Source organism: Caenorhabditis briggsae, assembly GCF_000004555.2.
Source record: "Caenorhabditis briggsae complete genome, chrII, whole genome shotgun sequence".
Lineage (NCBI taxonomy): Eukaryota > Metazoa > Nematoda > Chromadorea > Rhabditida > Rhabditidae > Caenorhabditis > Caenorhabditis briggsae.
Genome location: NC_013486.2, coordinates 14,106,355 through 14,124,070, shown reverse-complemented (window position 1 = coordinate 14,124,070; position 17,716 = coordinate 14,106,355). Strand labels below are relative to the sequence as shown.

General features: G+C 39.5%; 6 protein-coding genes across 6 annotated transcripts in view; 3 read left to right on the top strand and 3 right to left on the bottom strand.

Annotated features, from left to right (window-relative positions):
- The window catches only part of CBG07907, a gene marked incomplete at both ends in the record, with an annotated part of 11,468 nt that extends 4,598 nt beyond the window's left edge, over nucleotides 1–6,870 (top strand). Inside the window, 16 exons of the mRNA XM_045243019.1 lie at nucleotides 382–500; nucleotides 1,110–1,160; nucleotides 1,208–1,400; nucleotides 1,608–2,268; nucleotides 3,295–3,395; nucleotides 3,466–3,696; nucleotides 4,659–4,802; nucleotides 5,121–5,198; nucleotides 5,245–5,281; nucleotides 5,335–5,504; nucleotides 5,717–5,836; nucleotides 5,898–5,905; nucleotides 5,957–6,160; nucleotides 6,208–6,258; nucleotides 6,569–6,723; nucleotides 6,769–6,870. Of these exons, the coding sequence (XP_045093606.1) occupies nucleotides 382–500; nucleotides 1,110–1,160; nucleotides 1,208–1,400; nucleotides 1,608–2,268; nucleotides 3,295–3,395; nucleotides 3,466–3,696; nucleotides 4,659–4,802; nucleotides 5,121–5,198; nucleotides 5,245–5,281; nucleotides 5,335–5,504; nucleotides 5,717–5,836; nucleotides 5,898–5,905; nucleotides 5,957–6,160; nucleotides 6,208–6,258; nucleotides 6,569–6,723; nucleotides 6,769–6,870 (2,425 nt within the window). The remainder of the gene's footprint in view (nucleotides 1–381; nucleotides 501–1,109; nucleotides 1,161–1,207; nucleotides 1,401–1,607; nucleotides 2,269–3,294; nucleotides 3,396–3,465; nucleotides 3,697–4,658; nucleotides 4,803–5,120; nucleotides 5,199–5,244; nucleotides 5,282–5,334; nucleotides 5,505–5,716; nucleotides 5,837–5,897; nucleotides 5,906–5,956; nucleotides 6,161–6,207; nucleotides 6,259–6,568; nucleotides 6,724–6,768) is intronic.
- A 569-nt stretch (nucleotides 6,871–7,439) lies between these two features.
- Cbr-vps-2 lies at nucleotides 7,440–10,801 on the bottom strand (the record flags this gene model as incomplete). The annotated part of the gene is made up of 6 exons (XM_045243018.1): nucleotides 7,440–7,550; nucleotides 7,646–7,732; nucleotides 9,224–9,469; nucleotides 10,447–10,530; nucleotides 10,561–10,680; nucleotides 10,730–10,801. 6 exons carry the CDS (start codon nucleotides 10,799–10,801, stop codon nucleotides 7,440–7,442), a joined length of 720 nt encoding a protein of 239 aa, XP_045093605.1.
- Nucleotides 8,020–9,162, top strand: CBG07906 (the record flags this gene model as incomplete). The annotated part of the gene is made up of 6 exons (XM_002631872.1): nucleotides 8,020–8,138; nucleotides 8,184–8,243; nucleotides 8,301–8,354; nucleotides 8,615–8,803; nucleotides 8,971–9,048; nucleotides 9,096–9,162. Coding segments are annotated over 6 exons (567 nt in total), but the record flags the coding sequence as incomplete, so codon positions are not given.
- A 523-nt stretch (nucleotides 10,802–11,324) lies between the features above and the next one.
- On the top strand, nucleotides 11,325–14,299 carry Cbr-tiar-2 (the record flags this gene model as incomplete). Its single annotated transcript, XM_002631870.1, has 6 exons — nucleotides 11,325–11,440; nucleotides 11,506–11,602; nucleotides 11,657–11,752; nucleotides 12,672–13,128; nucleotides 13,427–13,611; nucleotides 14,015–14,299. The coding sequence occupies 6 exons, from the start codon at nucleotides 11,325–11,327 to the stop codon at nucleotides 14,297–14,299; spliced, it is 1,236 nt and encodes a 411-aa protein (XP_002631916.1).
- A 67-nt stretch (nucleotides 14,300–14,366) lies between these two features.
- CBG25728 lies at nucleotides 14,367–14,929 on the bottom strand (the record flags this gene model as incomplete). Its single annotated transcript, XM_045243017.1, has 2 exons — nucleotides 14,367–14,500; nucleotides 14,833–14,929. The coding sequence occupies 2 exons, from the start codon at nucleotides 14,927–14,929 to the stop codon at nucleotides 14,367–14,369; spliced, it is 231 nt and encodes a 76-aa protein (XP_045098738.1).
- Nucleotides 14,930–15,727: 798 nt separating this feature from the next.
- Nucleotides 15,728–17,716, bottom strand: part of CBG07902 — a gene marked incomplete at both ends in the record, with an annotated part of 3,221 nt that continues 1,232 nt past the window's right edge. The window contains 5 exons of the mRNA XM_045243016.1: nucleotides 15,728–15,792; nucleotides 16,171–16,260; nucleotides 16,336–16,506; nucleotides 16,938–17,078; nucleotides 17,303–17,470. Of these exons, the coding sequence (XP_045093604.1) occupies nucleotides 15,728–15,792; nucleotides 16,171–16,260; nucleotides 16,336–16,506; nucleotides 16,938–17,078; nucleotides 17,303–17,470 (635 nt within the window). The remainder of the gene's footprint in view (nucleotides 15,793–16,170; nucleotides 16,261–16,335; nucleotides 16,507–16,937; nucleotides 17,079–17,302; nucleotides 17,471–17,716) is intronic.

Below are 17,716 nucleotides of genomic sequence, written 5' to 3'. Positions count from 1 at the left end.
TCCGAAAAATCCAATCTTTAAAGAAAAAAAATGGAAATATTTTTTGACTTTTTCCAAAAAAAAAATAATATAATTCAAAAAAATATTTTTCAAATTAAAAAATTCCCCAATATAAGAAGTGTGCTTCTTTACAGATTTTGGGAATTAAAAGTAGATCTTCTTAACTCCGGAGAGCTTCCAAATCTCTTCTTTTTCCCCCCGGATGTTTCCATTTATTTTCTTCCCTTTTCTCCTATTTCTTCTTCTTCTTCTTCTTTTTCCTCTTATTTGCTATTAGTGTTCATTTAAAACTACATTTGTACTTATATAAAATTTTGAAACTTCTGTAAATTTTTAACTTTTCTGGATTTCTCCCCCGACGCCCTACCCCCCCCCCCCTAGTCGCCTTTCAAAATGCGCACCCTCCTATAGGCCTTGCCGCCCTCAACACTACTTGGGGTGTCTTGGCGCAGGCGGTAAGGCACGTGCCCACCAGTCCATCGGGCGCGGGTGGGCTGCGAGTTCAATTCCTCCTGCTGGATCTTTCCTTTTGAATACTTTTTTCGACTTTTCATAGACATTGTTATCAACTTGGAGAGTTTCCAAGTGATTTCTAGTGACCAGGAAACCTTTAAATATCCAAAATTCCAAGAAATTCAGTGAAATTTAGTACACTTTTTTGTTTCTCAAGACCCCCCAAGACAAATAATTTCCAAGAAAAAAAATTCCATGAGAGAATAAGAATTTTTATGAAATTCGAAACTTGATCCTTCTTTTCCCCTTTTTCTTACTATGTCTTTGTATGTCATCTGTCCTTTCGTATTTCCCCCTTTTCTTATTTTTCAAAAAATGTTTGAAGACTTTTTCTCTTTTTTTTCGGTCTTTTTTGTTCTGAAAATTCCTGAATTCTGGAATTCTGGAATTCTGGAATTCCGGAATTCTGAACCTCTGAAATTCTGGAATTCTGAAATTCTGGAATTATAAAATTCTGAAATTCTGAATCTCTGAAATTCTGAAATTCTGGAATTCTGAATTCTGAATTCTAAAATTCTGAAATTTTGAAATTCTGAAAATTCTGAATTCTGAAATTCCTGTGATTCTGTTAGTCTCCTAAAATTGTTAAATTTCAGAAATTCCAATGAATTCTCGAAGATCCTACGGTCATCCCCCAATGGATAGGCGTAAGTGAAGAAATCGGGACACACAGACACACATTGAAAACTTCCAGGCTCCCGCTCCTCATCCGCCCACCTCCACCAACCGTACCATGCGATTTCCGAAGTCTACACCAAAGAAATCACTCACCGTCCCATTGCTCCTGCATCTGAATACCCTCCAGAAGTGATTCAAATCCTTCGCGAGGAGCCAAGAGCTCCAAGGATGGATCCAGAGCGAACCTATACACCCCCATTGATAAGGAGGTGAGAGTTAAAAAAGAAAAAAAGGAAACGGCGGGGAGGGGCGTTGAACTTGCGCGCGCACGCCTACGGGACATGCGCCTTGCCGCCTGCGCCACTCGTGCTGCATTAGGAAAAGGGGCGAAGGGCGTAGAGAAGGGTGCGGCGCGCGGCGCGTAGCCGCGTCATGAAGTTAAGGGGGTGATAAGAATTTACAATCATAATTTTCAGCCGCGGGAACACATGGACCACCGAAAACTTCCCAATTGTTCGTGTCCCATCTGCACAGTTTACGGATATCATGACCGAGGTTTACGACTATCACGAAGTCAACGAGGTGGCCTTGAAAAATATGAAAAATGGCCTAGAAAACCAAAATTTTCAGAAATTCACACGTCGCTCTGTGAGTCCAGATGTCCTTATCCGGCAAGAAGACGTTCCAAAAGCCCCAATTCTTCACGTAATTCCACCGACTCCCGAGAAGAATACGCCACGTTACGGAATCCCTCTGACGACTTCTGAATTCCAGAAGCCCTTGCCGATGTATGAAGAATACGTTAGGATGCAGAAGGATAAGGAGAATAGAAATCTGATAACAACGTCTTCTGAATCCAGAAGTTCTGAATTCAAGGATTCAGAATGCCACGTCAATAACAATCTTCGTCACATCGACTCATCGTCGTCAGAGTCTTCAGAATCGTTCCAAAAGACGTCTTCTGAAATTCAGAATCGGCCAGAAGACGTCAGACGTCATCAGAATCTTCCAGAAGACGTCGGCAAACGCTACGTGTATTCTCACGACGTCTACGTGGATTCCACAACCGGAAGACCGTATACGCCGGGAAGTGAAGAGTTGAGGGATCGAAAGAATTGTGATAAACTGAAAATTAATGTGAGTTCTGGTGCATTTTGTCGTCAAATTTGATGTATTGATCTAAAATTCAAATAGTTGTGCATTTTGTCGTCATTTCTGGCGTATTACCCAAAAAATCGAAAATCTGTGTATTTTACAATAATCTACAGTAATCTACAGTAGTCCCGTAAAAAGAAGAAACATCTGCCATAACTTACAGTAATCTACAGTATTCTAAAGCTTCCTACAGTAACCTTTAGCTCAACTAAAGTTAACCATTCTAACCTATTATTCAAAAATTCGAAAATCTGTGCATTTTGTCGTCAAGTTTGATGTACTATTTCGAAAATTCGATTTCTGTGCTTTTTTTTCGTAAAATCTGGTGTTTTGGCACTTGGTACCAAAACACCAAATCTTACGACAAATTTCAAAAACTACCGTACCTCTCCTTTTCCGGATTACTGTATGGAACATGAACAGTAGAAGATAGGCTCCTGGAAAAATTTTTTTGAGGAATACTGTAGCTACAGTAGTTCTCACTTTTCTTTTTTGTAGTCCTTATCGCTTGGGATCTTGGAAATTCCTCGGGGGTACTGTAGTTCAGGCGTTCCCTCTGACCTGAAGAATTTTTTGGGTTACTGTAGATTTGACCTACTTTTGGAAATTTCCAGATTTCGCAGTAATTTCCGATCTATAAGAGGATCTAGCTGATTGATCGGATTTGGTTGCATGAGCTCTGAAAATTTTTTTTTGGGTTACTGTACCTCTCCTTTTCCGGGCTATTGTATGGAATATGGACGTTTTTAGGGGCTACTGTAGGATTACTGTACCGCTTTGTTTTGTCATTTGAAGTTCTGGAAACTCCTCGGGTATACGGTAGATCCTCCGGTTCTCTGGGAATCTACCGTAATCCTGCTCCTCGGGATTTTGACGTTTTTCAATGGTTACAGATTGGAGACGCCTTGAGGGAATACTGTAGGATTACTGTACCTCTATGTTTGTTTGGATTACTGTAGTTTTGGCTGAAATTTTAATGACCCAATTTTTCAACTTGTCGGATTCTAGGCCACCAATTTCCTCTTCCAGGTCTACTTCACACCTCCTCATCCACCAGTCGAGGCAACATACAAATTGGACGAAATTGAAATTGAAAAACACGAAGACATGTGAGTCATATCCTTTTTTTTGTTGACTAAAAATGTTTTTTTTCTAATTTCTTTTTCTTTTTTCTTGCAGTTATAAGCTCCGCCCATCGAGATCGGCAACTATATTATCGGCGAATTCGTCGTCAAATCCATCATTTCATCCAGAAGTTTCTACTGAAAATCCTCAAGAAATGTCCCAAAATTATCGACGAATTCCGACGAGTACTTCGATTTTGAGAAAGGAACACGAAATTCTGACTGTGCCTTTAAATAGGAGCCAATCGGCACGACAATCGAGAATCTCGGAGCATTCCACTAGGCGGTGAGTTGCAAAAATTGTGCATTTGCTCGTCAAATATGGTGTACTACCCAATAATTCAAAAATCTGTGCATTTCGTCGTCATTTCTGGCGTATTTTTCCAAAATTTTCAGTTTTTGTGCATTTTGTCGTCAAATATGATGCGTTTGTCCACAAATTCCGACTTCTGTGCAATTTGCTGTCAAATGTGGTGTTTCTATCAAAATTTCGTTTTCTGTGCATTTTGTCGTCAGTTCTGGCGTACTTCTCAAAAAACGGTGCATTTTGTCGTCAACTCTGGCGTATTAGTTTCAATTTTGTGCATTTTGTCGTCAATTCTGATGTACTACCCATTTATTCAAAAATCTGTGCATTTCGTCGTCATTTCTGGCGTATTTTTCCAAAATTTTCAGTTTTTGTGCATTTTGTCGTCAAATATGATGCGTTTGTCCAAAAATTCCGACTTCTGTGCAATTTGCTGTCAAATGTGGTGTTTCTATCAAAATTTCGTTTTCTGTGCATTTTGTCGTCAGTTCTGGCGTACTTCTCAAAAAACGGTGCATTTTTTCGTCAACTCTGGCGTATTAGTTTCAATTTTGTGCATTTTGTCGTCAATTCTGATGTACTACCCATTTATTCAAAAATCTGTGAATTTTGTCGTCGAATATGACGTCATTTCGATTTTTGTGCATTTTTGTCGTCAAATATGATGCATTACCCGAAAATTCCGGTTTCTGTGAATTTCGTCGACAAACTCGGTGTATTATGTGAAAATTCGAAAAGCTGTGCATTTTGTCGTCAATTCTGGCATCTTGCACAAAAATGCGGATGCGTCATATTTGACGCGCAATTTTGAAATATCATTCAAAAAAGGTCTTGACCTAGAAATTAAGTGATGACCTCGAAACCCAAAGTTAGGACAAAACATCTTATTTGACGCGCAAATTCGAAAAAATTCTGGGTTACTGTACCTATGCAATTTCCAGCTCCGCCTCCAAAACCATCACCGAGCGATCGATTCCAGTAAATTCCGGGGATACTGTATCAATAAATATGGATGAGATTTTCCCAAAAATGACAAATTCTACAGTAACCCGAATTCCGGAGACACGTGGATCCATTGATAAGAGGTATTGTAGGGGATACTGTAGTTCTCGGCCATACTGTAGCTAGATATGGATTACTGAAGCATGATTAGAGATTTTTGTAGTTTACTATGGGTTACTGTAGTTTAGTGTGGGATACTGTAGATTACTGTAGATCCATTGATAAGGGGTACTGTACTGTTACTGTACTCAAACAGATCCAGTGGGAAGTGGTAGGCAGTCTGTTCAGTACTGTAGTTAGATATGAGTTACTGTATCTAGTTAATAGGTCACTGTAGGTTACTGTAGGTGAGCATAGCTTACTGTAGTTGAGTATGGATTACTGTAGCTCTCAATTTCCAGCGACTACCCCCGACGAGTTCCATCCGTGGTGCCATCCCACCCTCGTCGCCAGGAAACTCCAGAACTTCAGTTCACCAGGTTACTGTAGGGATACTGTAGATTTCCAAAAATTTAGAAATTTCAGAAAACTTTCCAAGACACCCAGTGTTCAAGAGTACAAAGTGAAGAGGTAGCTACAGTAATCCTCAAATTTTTGGAAAAAAGACAATTTCAGACAATCCGAGCGATCGCCAAGTTTCATTTCATCTCACGCTCCATCCCAAAAGTCGGAAAGGTATGCAAATGCGCTCTATTGAGAATTTTTGAAAATATCTCAAGTTTTGGTTTCAGAAGTCCATCAGAAGTCAGGATTCCGGTTACGGTAGCCCATGGACAACAAAATAGGTGAGCTACAGTAATCCAGGATGGACTACAGTAGCCTAAATCCGAGCTACAATAGTTATTGAGCGGTTTTACCCAAAAATTCGAAAATCTGTGCATTTTGTCGTAAGTTCTGAAGTTGTAGCCATAAATTCGAAATTCGGTTCAAATGCGTTATATTTGACGCGCAAATTCAAAACTAGTCTTGTAGTTCTACAGTAACCTACATTTTTCAGACCCATTGAAAAACGTCAAAGTCCAGAGGAGCTGGATTACGGTAGATTCCCAGAGAACCGAAATGTCAAGGATCTACCGTATACCCGAGGAGTTTCCAAAACTCCAAGTGACAAAACAGAGCGGTACAGTAATCCTACAGTAGACCCTAAAAACGTCCACATTCCATACAATAGCACGGAGAAGGAGAGGTACAGTAACCTAGGAATTTTTCTACAGTAACCCAACAGATGTTTTTCTAGAGCTCATGCAACCAAATCCAATCCATCGGCAAGATCCTCTTATCGATCTGAAATTACTGAAAAATCTGGAAATTTCCAAAGGTACAGTAACCCAAGACTACAGTAATCCAGTAAAAAATATTTCAGGTCAGAGGGGACGCCTGAACTACAGTATACCCGAGGAATTTCCAAGACGCCAAGTGATAAGGACTACAAAAGAGAGAAGTGAGAGTACTGTAGCTACAGTAATCCTCAAAAATTAATTTTTCCAGGAGTCCATCTTCTACGGTTCATATTCCATACAATAATCCGGAAAAAGAGAGGTACGTTAGTTTTTGAAATTTGTCGTGAAATTTGGTGTTTTGGTACCGAATGCCAAAACACCAGATTTTACGAAAAAATGCACAAATTCTCGAATTTTGCACCGAATCCTACGGCAGAAACTGAATTTTTGAACTAATACACCACAAATGACGACGAAATGCACATTTCTGAAAAAATGCATCATATTTCACGACAAATCGCACAGAAATTTAAATGTCCGAGTAATACGTCAGAATTGAAGACAAAATGCACATTTTTGGCGAAATGCACAGAAATTTAAACTACAGTAACCCAAATTTACAATTTCAGAGCCTACCAAAAAGCTCAAAATCGAAGCGGACATTCTCCGAAACGCGTCCCATCAGGACGGTAAGTACAGTATCCAAAACTACAGTAATCCCCAAAAATCTCTCAGAACCCAATCCCCATCGAAACCACGTAATCCTCCGAGCGCTTCCGACAAGGTACAGTAACCCAAAACCCTGCAGATCTAACTTTTTGTTTTCCAGACCACCCATAGCGCTCCCTACGAAGAAATAGTGCACATAAAGGAGAGATACGAGAGAGACGAGACGATTCGCCGCTTCTTTCCAACCACGACGACTGTCTGAAATTCGTCTGAAAATTCTGGAATTTTCTGGAATTTTTTTTCTGATTTTTGATAATTTTTGCTTTAAAAAATAGCTTCAGGGCCCTCAAAATAAACCATTTGCTTGCCACTTTTGTGTTATACGCCATATTTGACGACAAAATGCACAGAAATTAGAATTTTGAACTAAAACACCAGAATTGACGACAAAATGCACAGATTTTTCGAATTTGCGGGTGATACGCCAGAATCGACGACTAAACGCACAGATTTATCGAATTTTCGGGTGAAACGCTAGAATCGACGACAAAATGCACCGATTTTCGAATTCTCGTGTAATGCACCACGTCTGAAGACAAAATGCACATCAATTGAAAATAATTGCTTGCCACGTGTCATTTTATATAGCATTCACATAGAAAAAGTATATGGCGAGAGAGTATAGAAAAATGAGAGGGGGAAAAGAGAAAAAAATACACAGAATTTACACAAAAAAGGACCAATTTTGGGATAATTAGGAGCGGAAAAAAGCGATAAAAATGGGGAATTTTCGAGTTAGAAATCTTAATTAGGCAATTATCTCCGAGATAATTACTCCCGTCTCAATTGGTCCAAACGAGCTTGGAGATCGTCGTCGACCTCGTTTCCACCAGCGGAATGACCGCCACCGCCGCCAGCAGCGACCGCTTGACGCCCACTAACCTGTAACCAGGATAATTAGGGGTAATTAAGGGTAATTAAGCGATTGTTTGAGGTTTTAGAGAGTGAAAAATGGCTTTTCAGGCTCTAAAACGTACCTTTTCACCACCAGCGTTGAGTCCACCGGCCGCCGACGGAAGCCCGGCCATTTCTTCGCCCATTTGTATGCCCAACTCGTCGAGAACCTGGAAATATTGATTTTTAGGGTGAAATTATCTGGAAACCTTGAATTTTAGAGTGAAAAATGGGGGGTTTATGGGTTTTGCAGCCTAGAATCAGGGTTGGGGAGATCAAAATCGTGTTTTTTAGCTAAAAAATCGTCTAAAAGCTCTAAAAGCGCCAAACCCAAAGCAGGAGCTACTGTAGCTCGACCACAGGATACTGTATCTCTCTTCTGGATTACTGTAGCTCTCAATTTTCAGCGACTACACCCGACGAGTTCCATCTGCGGTCCCATCCCACCCTCGTCGCCAGGAAACCCCAGAACTTCAATTCACCAGGTTACTGTAGGGATACTGTAGATTTCCAAAAATTCAGAAATTTCAGAAAACTTTCCAAGACACCCAGTGTTCAAGAGTACAAAGTGAAGAGGTAGCTACAGTAATCCTCAAATTTTTGGAAAAAAGACAATTTCAGACAATCCGAGCGATCGCCAAGTTTCATTTCATCTCACGCTTCATCTCAAAAGTCGGAAAGGTATGCAAATGCGCTCTATTGAGAATTTACTGAATTTATCTCAAATTTTGGTTTCAGAAGTCCATCAGAAGTCAGGATTCCGGTTACGGTAGCCCATGGACAACAAAATAGGTGAGCTACAGTAATCCAAGATGAACTACAGTAGCCTAAATCCGAGCTACAATAGTTTTTGAGCGGTTTTACCCAAAAATTCGAAAAGCTGTGCATTTTGTCGTAAATTCTGAAGTTTTACAAAAAAAGTTGGAAAATGTGCATTTTGTTGTCAATTCTGATGTTTTAACCAAAATATCGAAAATCGGTGCAAATGCCCTATACTTGACGCGCAAATTCAAAACTAGTCTTGTAGTTCTACAGTAACCTACATTTTTCAGACCCATTGAAAAACGTCAAAGTCCAGAGGAGCTGGATTACGGTAGATTCCCAGAGAACCGAAATGTCAAGGATCTACCGTATACCCGAGGAGTTTCCAAAACTCTAAGTGACAAAACAGAGCGGTACAGTAATCCTACAGTAGGCCCTAAAAACGTCCATATCCCATACATTAGCCCGGAAAATGAGAGGTACAGTAACCCTGGAATTTTTCTACAGTAACCCAAAAATTATTAGAGCTCATGCAAACAAATCCAATCCATCGGCAAGATCCTCTTATCGATCTGAAATTACTGAAAAATCTGGAAATTTCCAAAAGTAGGCCAAAACTACAGTAATCCAGTAAAAAATATTTCAGGTCAGAGGGGACGCCTGAACTACAGTATACCCGAGGAATTTCCAAGACGCCAAGTGATAAGGACTACAAAAGAGAGAAGTGAGAGTACTGTAGCTACAGTAATCCTCAAAAATTATTTTTTCCAGGAGTCCATCTTCTACGGTTCATATTCTATACAATAATCCGGAAAAAGAGAGGTACGGTAGTTTTTGAAATTTGTCGTAAAGTTTGGTGTTTTGGTGTCCTCTTTGCCCGCCAAACTCAGAATTCTCACCTGATTGACGATCTGATCACTCTCTTCCTCATCGCCTGCGTCTCCAAGTGCATCGTCAATCGCATCACCCATCACCTCCTCTTTCATATCCATGATCTCACTCTGTTTTTCGAATTCCATCATGATTTTTTGAATTTGCGGCAGGTTTAGTTGACGATTCATCGATTGCATCGCCTTTGTGACTCCTTTCATCGCTGAGGCCATCGCATCTTGAGACTTTAGAGTCTGCACTTTCAGAGAGACCGCCTGCAAATCATTTCTGTGCATTTTGTCGTCAATTTTGGTGTTTTATTAAAAATTTCAATTTCTGTGCATTTTGTCGTCAAATATGATGTTTCACTCAAAAATTCGAAATTCGGTGCATTCTTTCGTCAATTTTGATGTATAACCCAAAATTTTAGAAAGTTGTGCACTTTGTCGTCAATTTCGATGTATTTTTCAAAAAATTGTGAATTTCTGTGCATTTTGCCGTCAAATTATTTGAATTTTTCAATTTCTGTGCACTTTGTCGTCGATTTTGATGCATTTTTCGGAAATTTCAGTTCAAAAGCTCAGAAAAGTAGATTTTTGGGGTAAAATTGGCTGAAAATCCCAAATTTCATTGTGAAAAACGCTCAAAATCATGAAAATTAGTGTTTTTTATACTAAAATTGGACTTTGGAGTTTAGAAACTGTCTGGAAGCCCTGAATCGACTTTAACGCTAATTTTTTGCATTTTTAAGAGGTAAAATTGCGTTTTTCAGCCGAAATTTCGACAGATTGTACATTAGCATATTTTTCGAAAACCTCCATTTCTTTGCATTTTGTCGTCAATTTCGTTTTTTTTTGAAAATTTTGTGCATTTTATCGTCAAATATGGTGTATTTATCGAAAATTTCAATTTCTGCGCATTCTGTCGTCAATTCTGATGTTTCTTTTCGAATTTTGTGCACTTTGTCGTCAAATTTAGCGTATTTTTCGAAATTTCTGATTTTGTGTGCATTTAGTCGTCATTTTTGATGTTTTTTGAAAATTTCGATTTCCGTGCATTTTGTCGTCAAATATGGTGTATTTGTCAAAAATTTCGAAATTCTGTGCATTTTGTCGTCAATTTTGATGTATAACCCGAAATTTCAGAAATTCGTGCACTTTGTCGTCAATTTTGGTGTATAACCCAAATTTTCAGAAATTCGTGCACTTTATCGTCAGGTTTAGCATATTTTTCGAAACATTTCGAGATTCACCTGAATATTCGCCTTCATCATTATGAATTTCTTGACATATCGTCGAGTTCGAACCAGGTCCTTAGCCATCACTTTTACAGAATCCTGCAAAATTCAAAAAATTCAAATTCCCGCCCGAAAATCCAAAAATCCAGGTACCATCTGATTTTTCTTGGCCATATTCTTGATATCAGCAATAATCTTCTTCTCCTGCGCTTCCATACGGGCTCTCTCGCGGTCCAGTTCTCGAATTGCCTGAAAATTTGGATTTTTTTGAAAATTTTGGCGGGAAATTCAAAAAAACCTTATTCAGCGCCCGTTGATTCTGACGGAGAAGCTCGGCGGGTGTCTTGCGGCGACCGAAGAGAAAGTCCATGGCTGAAAAATTAGGGTGAGTCAGCGAAATTTCATAATTTTTTTTGTTATTTTCGAAAAATCGATTTTCGGGTCATTTTCGATGAAAAATCACTCGAAATAGACGATTTTTAGGTGAAAAATTAGCTATTTTCTCCCTAAAACCATGAAAAAACCAGAAAAATCGAGAAAAACCGATTGAAATCGCCATTTTTATGCATGACGCATCGCGAAATCAATGCAATGTGACAGGTGGTGTGCAAGTGCGCTCCATTGAGAAATTGGAATTTTTTGCGGTTTTTGAACGATTTTCGAAGTTTAAAATGAGTAATTAGGCCAGAATTTGCTGGAAATATTGCGAAAATATGTGAAAAATGCTGAAAAAACGCAAATTTCATGGCTTAAAACATATTTTGATCGATTTCAGTGAAAAATTTGTGTGAAAAAAACTCAAAAAATCCAATTGTTTCGAATTTTCAAATTTGTTTTTCGCTTAAAATCGCTCGTTTTCGCTCATTTTTTGTAGTCAGTTTTTCAGCCAAAAAATGTCGAATTTCTATCAAAACGACGATAGTTCGGGCTACAACCCTCGGGTCCATGCGCGGTTCGCCGAACGGGAAGGCTACTATCTCGCGTCGGGCTCCGAGGATCCGAGAACGCTGTGAGCATTTTTTTCTTTTAAAAATTCAAAAAATAATTTTTTTTTCGAAAATTTTTAAATTTTAGCTTTGTGGGAAATCTGGACCCGGCGATCACCGACGAGTTTCTGGCGACACTCTTCAACCAGATTGGAGCTGTGACCAAGGCCAAAGTGTGCTTCGATGTAGGCGAAAATTCTCGAAAAATTCAAATTTTTCCTAAATTTTTGAATTTCCAGGGCATGAACGATCCGTTCGCCTTCATCGAATTCGGCGATCATAACCAGGCTGGACAGGCGCTTCAGGCAATGAACGGTCGCAGTCTTTTGGATAGGGTAAGCGGGAATGTTGAATTTTGGAAAAAAATCGTAAAAATTGGATGAAAAGCGCTCAAAAAAGTGAAAATTTGGCTTACAAATGACTAGTAGCGGGCCTCATTTAGCCTTAAAATCGCTCAACCCGAAAATTACAAAAAAATTGGTCAAAATGCATTGAAAATTAGCATAATTTGGTCCAAAATTGACCCTTTAGCTTAAAATTAGTTCAAAAATCACTGAAAATTGACCTAAATTAGCTAAAATGGTCAAAAAATCACTGAAAATTAGCATATTCTAGTCTAAAATTGGTTTAAAATCCATAAAAACCAGTCTAGATTAGCTTAAATTGTCCCAAAACCTCTAAAAATGTGACTAAATTGGCTAAAATTGATCCAAAAATCACTAAAAATTGACCTACTTTAGCCTAAAATTGCTTAAAAAAGCGTTTATAGACGATTTTCATCATTTTTGGATCAATTTCAGGAGCCAAAAATCACTATAAATCGGCATATTTTAGCCTTAAATTGGTAAAAAATGGTCCAAAAGTAACCGGAAAACAGACTATTTTAGCCTGCAATTGGTCAAAAAAATCACTAAAAATTGGTCTAAAATTGCTTCAAATTGCTTCAAATTGCTCCAGAAATCATCAAAAATTGGCCTATTTTGGTCGAAAATCGGTCGAAAATTTGCTAAAAAAAACGGCACAAATTGGTCCAAAAACTCTGAAAATTGGCTTGAAATGTGCAAAAATTGGTTCAAAAACCACCAATTTTCATTGATTTCTGGACTAATTTAGACTAATTTCTGTGTTTTCTAAGTAGTAAATTCCTAAAAATTGGCCTATTTTAGCCTAGAATTAGTCTAAAAATCACTAAAAATTGACCTAAATTGACTTAAACTGGTCCATAAATCTCTGTAAATGGTCATTTTGTTCCAGGAGATGCGTGTGAATTGGGCAGTGGACGCCAGCCAACCAGGCGACTCCCGAAAGCAAGAGACCTCTCGTCACTTCCACGTCTTCGTCGGCGATCTCTCATCAGAAGTGGACTCTACGAAGCTTCGTGAGGCATTCCTAGCCTTTGGAGACGTCTCCGAAGCTAAAATTATCAGAGATACGGCCACAAACAAGGCAAAAGGCTATGGATTCGTTTCGTATCCGAGAAGAGAGGATGCCGAGAGAGCCATCGAGCAGATGAATGGACAATGGTTGGGTAGACGGACCATCCGGACAAATTGGGCGACTCGGAAGCCGGAGGAGGAAGGAGGTGGAGAGAGAAGAGATCGTGGGGAACGAGGAGAGCGCAGACACTATGAGAAGACGTTCGATGAGATCTATAATCAGACGTCAGCGGATAACACCTCGGTCTACGTTGGACAGATCAATCAGCTCACTGGTAAGCGTTCAGAATCAATCCTACCGACCGCCGACCAATCTGGCCGACCGCCGATCGGCCACCAATCAAGCTGCCCGACCGCGGATCAGTCCGACCGAGATTGATTGACGTTCGGTCGGCTTGGTTGGCGTTAGGTTAGCTCAGTCGGCCAGATAGGTCGGCGATCAGTCAGTCTGGTCTACGGTCGGTCGGTCAGTTTGGTCGGCGGTCGGTCGGCCGGGTCAGCTGTGAGTGGCCCAAAAAGCACTGAAAACAGGCTCAAATTGGTCAAAACTACACTAATTTTCCCATTTTCCAGAAGACGAAATCCGCCGCGCGTTCGACCGCTTCGGACCAATCAACGAGGTTCGAATGTTCAAAGTTCAAGGCTACGCGTTCGTGAAATTCGAGCAAAAAGAGGCGGCCGCTCGAGCCATCGTCCAGATGAACAATGCGGAGATTCAAGGGCAACAAGTCAGATGTAGTTGGGGGAAGAGTGGAGAGGTAGGAACTTCTTTTTGGCGTTTTTTTAGGCCGAAAAATGCTTTAAAATTGGTCATTTTAGCCAGAAAATGGCTTATTTTAAGCTAGAAAGCCTTGAAAAGGAGCCTTAAAACCGAAAAAATTCGAAAAAATGGCTTTAAAATTTTCGACCGCCGACCGACCGCCGACCGAATTCTTGGTCGCCCGTCGATTAGTTTGGTCGGCGGTCAGTTAGCCTAGTAGGCGGTCGGTCAGATTGGCTGGCGGTCGGTTAGCTTAGTCGGCGGTCGGCCCTATTGGCTGGCGGTCAGCTTAGTCGGCGGTCGATAAGCTTTGATCGACGGTCGGTCGGCTTTGATCAGCGGTCGGTCGGTCAGCTTGGTTGGTGGTCGATCGCTTCAAATTCAATTTTACGAATTTTTAGTCCAGCGCTAGCAAATCGAACGAAGGCGGTGGCAACTCTCGCTCGAGCTATGGATACGGTTACGGTCGTGGCGACGGACCGTCCGGTGGTGGCTCAGGAGGAGGCTCTGCCCCTTTTCCGCCGTTCAATGGACCACCACCACCGCCAGGAGGACCACCACCAGCTGGAGGCAACAGCCAATATTGGCAATACTACGCCCAATACTATAACAATCCGCAGCTAATGCAGCAATGGAACAATTATTGGCAGGGAGGCAAGCAGGGACCACCACCATCTGGAAATTAGGCTAAAAATCGATTTTTCTCCATTTTTCTGTTCACCTTTTTTTCCCAAAAAAATCAAATATCTTGTCTCATTTTTCATAATTTTTTGTTCCGGAAGTTTCTAGTAATTTATTATTTAAGCCCCGCCCCTTTTTCCCCCGTTTCCCCCTCTTTTCTATCGCATCTTTGACGTTTTTCTTTGTTAGTTTATTAAGCCCCGCCCCTCTTTTATAGATCCCCCCATCTCCCAAAAATTGCTATATTTATATGGACTGGTGCGTCTTGTTTTTCTGTCTCCGTGTCATTTTTTCCGTTTTTTTTTCTGTCCCGTACCCCTTCTTCAACCCATATCCTGTTATATTTTTTGATTGGTAGCATAAGCAGAAAAATCAATAAATTTGGTTGTGATTCTGGAGAAAAACATCGAAAAATAGCATTTTTAGCGAATTTTCAGCTGAAAAACAGCGAAAAAAATGGATTTGTTGCCCGCCGACCGAGCTTAGAGAGTGTGTGAAATGTGGAGACGCAGAAGGGAGGAAACGCGCTCCACTGAACGAGAAGCGCTAATTTCACGGTGAATTTTCACTACCGCTGCTTCAACTTTGGAATTTTTTTCTCGAATTCTAGTCCATAACTTTTTTTTCTGTTCCATAAATTTTTAGTAAATTTTATGAAGAATATATAGTAAAAACTCACCGTGGAATTTGGAATTTCGAAATAGTTTTAAAGCCAATTTTGCAATTTTTGGCTGAAACGAGCGATTTTCAGACGTTTTTTAGGAAATTTTCAAATTTCCGAAAGATATTGGAAAGCTAAAAATAGTAAAAATAACAAAATTTAACGAAAAAAAGCGGAAAATTTGAGATTTTTGAACTATTATTTAGAGAAAGACATGGGAAAAAATAAGCTTAAAAATGAAAAATTCCGAAATTCGTGGAACAAAATTGATCTAAAAAAGACAAGAAAGACAGAAAATCCCGGAGAAGGAATCTATAAAAAAATCAATAAGTTCAGAAAAAGCCGAAAATTGGAGCCAAAAATCCCGAAAATCGAAGCTGATTTGGCGTTGATTTTTTCTGTAAAAAAACATCAAAATTTTGAAAAAAAATTCAAAAAATCTGTGCATTTTGTCGTCAATTCTGACGTATTACTCCAAAAATTCAAAAATCTGCATTTTGTCGTCAATTCTGGCGTTTCACCCGAAAATTCAAAAAATCTGTACATTTTGTCGGAAATTCTGGCGGTTCACCCGAAAATTCGATAAATCTGTGCATTTTGTCGTCAATTCTGACGTATTACATCAAAAATTCAAAAAACTGTGCATTTTGTCGTCAATTCTGGCGTGTTACCCAAAAATTCGAAAATCTGTGCATTTTGTCGTCAACTCTGACGTTATACATCAAAAATTCGATAAACCTGTGCGTTTTGTCGTCAATTCTGAAGTATTACATCAAAAATTCAAAAAATCTGTGCAGTTTGTCGTCAATTCTGACGTACTCACAATTTCTTTTTGGTCTTTTCGAACCAATACCATCCCCATCCACTGGAAGTGGTGTTTTCCGACTGGGCCTTCCTTTTCCTTTTTTGGGCGTCTTGGTCTCTGACAACTGATAAAATGTAGCTGAAAAAATGATAAACATTTTATCAGTTGACTACTTTTTGATATCTTTTATGGGAACTGAGATAATTAAGCTCAAATTTAATATTCGGTATATGCTCTAATAGAAGCCCAAACAAGCTCAATTATCTCGACTTCCATAAAAGCTATCAAGATTTTGACAGCTGATAGAATGTTAGTGATATCATGGTTAACATTTTATCAGTTGACCACTTTTTGATATCTTTCAAAAGAAGTGAGATAATTGTGCTTAAAGTTGAACAAGGCCTACTCACCACTCAACTCTATCAGAGCGTTCGCTGCGTCTCGGTCAAGTGGGTGGTCTGAAAATGCTCTAACTTTGATAGGTATTTTTATAACGCGCTCTACTGCACAAATTTTTGAAAATTACAAAAAAATAGACAAAAATCAAGTGCGCTCTGCTAGCACTAGTTCCTTACCATCAATTAGAGCGGATGAAGTATGTTTCACATCGCTTGGAGCTGGAGGAGGGGCAAGATCAGCTGGCTCACTTGAGCCAGCTGGACCAGGTGAAGACGTGACATCCGCTGGCGGAACTGCTGGCAGAGCTGAATGCTGAGCCTGACCTTGAACTCCATTACACTGAACTTCTGGAGTCATGGATTTTGGTGTAGAAGGAGATGGAAAAAGAAAATTAGGATTACTGTACTCGCTCTAACAAAAGCCTACAGAATACGTTAACTTTGAGCTCAATCATCTCGGTTTCTATGAGAGATATCAAAAAGTGGTCAACTGATAAAATGCGAATCATATTATAAAAAAGGTTTTACCAGTGTACCAACTTCTGATATTTCCTAAAGAAATCGAAATAATTGAGCTCAAAGTTGATAGTTCCAAAAAAAGGGTAATCAAATTCTTAAAAACAATATGTCCTAAAAAAGGACATATATCTTGGTTCCTATGAGAAACCTTGAAAAGTGGTCAACTGATAAAATATTTATCATAATATCTGTAATGTTTTATCAGTTGACTACTTTATGATATCTTTTAGAGGAACCGAGATACATGAAAATCCACTTACTGGGTGATGGGTCCGTTAGGATCTTATGGAGCAGAGGAGATTCTCTAATGGTTCCAGAAGCGCCTGGCACGTTCTCAGCAGAGATCGACGTCATGTTAATCGTGGAGTCATTGGTTTCATCTGGAGGAGGGACACTTGATTCTGGAACTTTTTTTTTTGATTTTCAAAGTTTTAAAGGAAATAAAAAAATCATAGAATGTTTGAACTCAATTATCTCGGTTCCTGTAAGTAATATCAAAAATTGGTCCACTAACAAAATGTTTATCATAATATCACCAACGTTTTATTTGTTGACAGTTTTTTATATCTTTTACAGGAATAGAGATAAACTGGCTCAAAAATGACAGCCAACTACGCACACTAACCGCTCTGTTCCAATTTGCTTCGACAGCTGGATCCAGCAGTTTCATTATTCGGTGCCTGGTCAGCTACGGTAGATGAAGACGGTCCCTGTGATATTACCGCCCCAGTAACGCTCTCGTCCATCTGAGCATCACCATCAGGGACCAACTTTTTCGACACCACAAATCCCCCTGAAAAAAGGTGGGACCTTGGATTTTTGAGCTTAAAGGTGGTGTACGGTGAAATTTTGTATTGCATCAAAATGTGCAGAAATGCATGTAGATTGACATAAAAATAAAGAAAAAATTCAAAAAAAATTCCTTCATCGAGAAATACACATCGAAAAATACGATGAAAGCCCTTAGGGACGAGGTTTTTTCTAGGCCGCCCGGTGAGTAAAAGCGCGCGAATTCAAACTTTTAACATTTTTTTGCTCG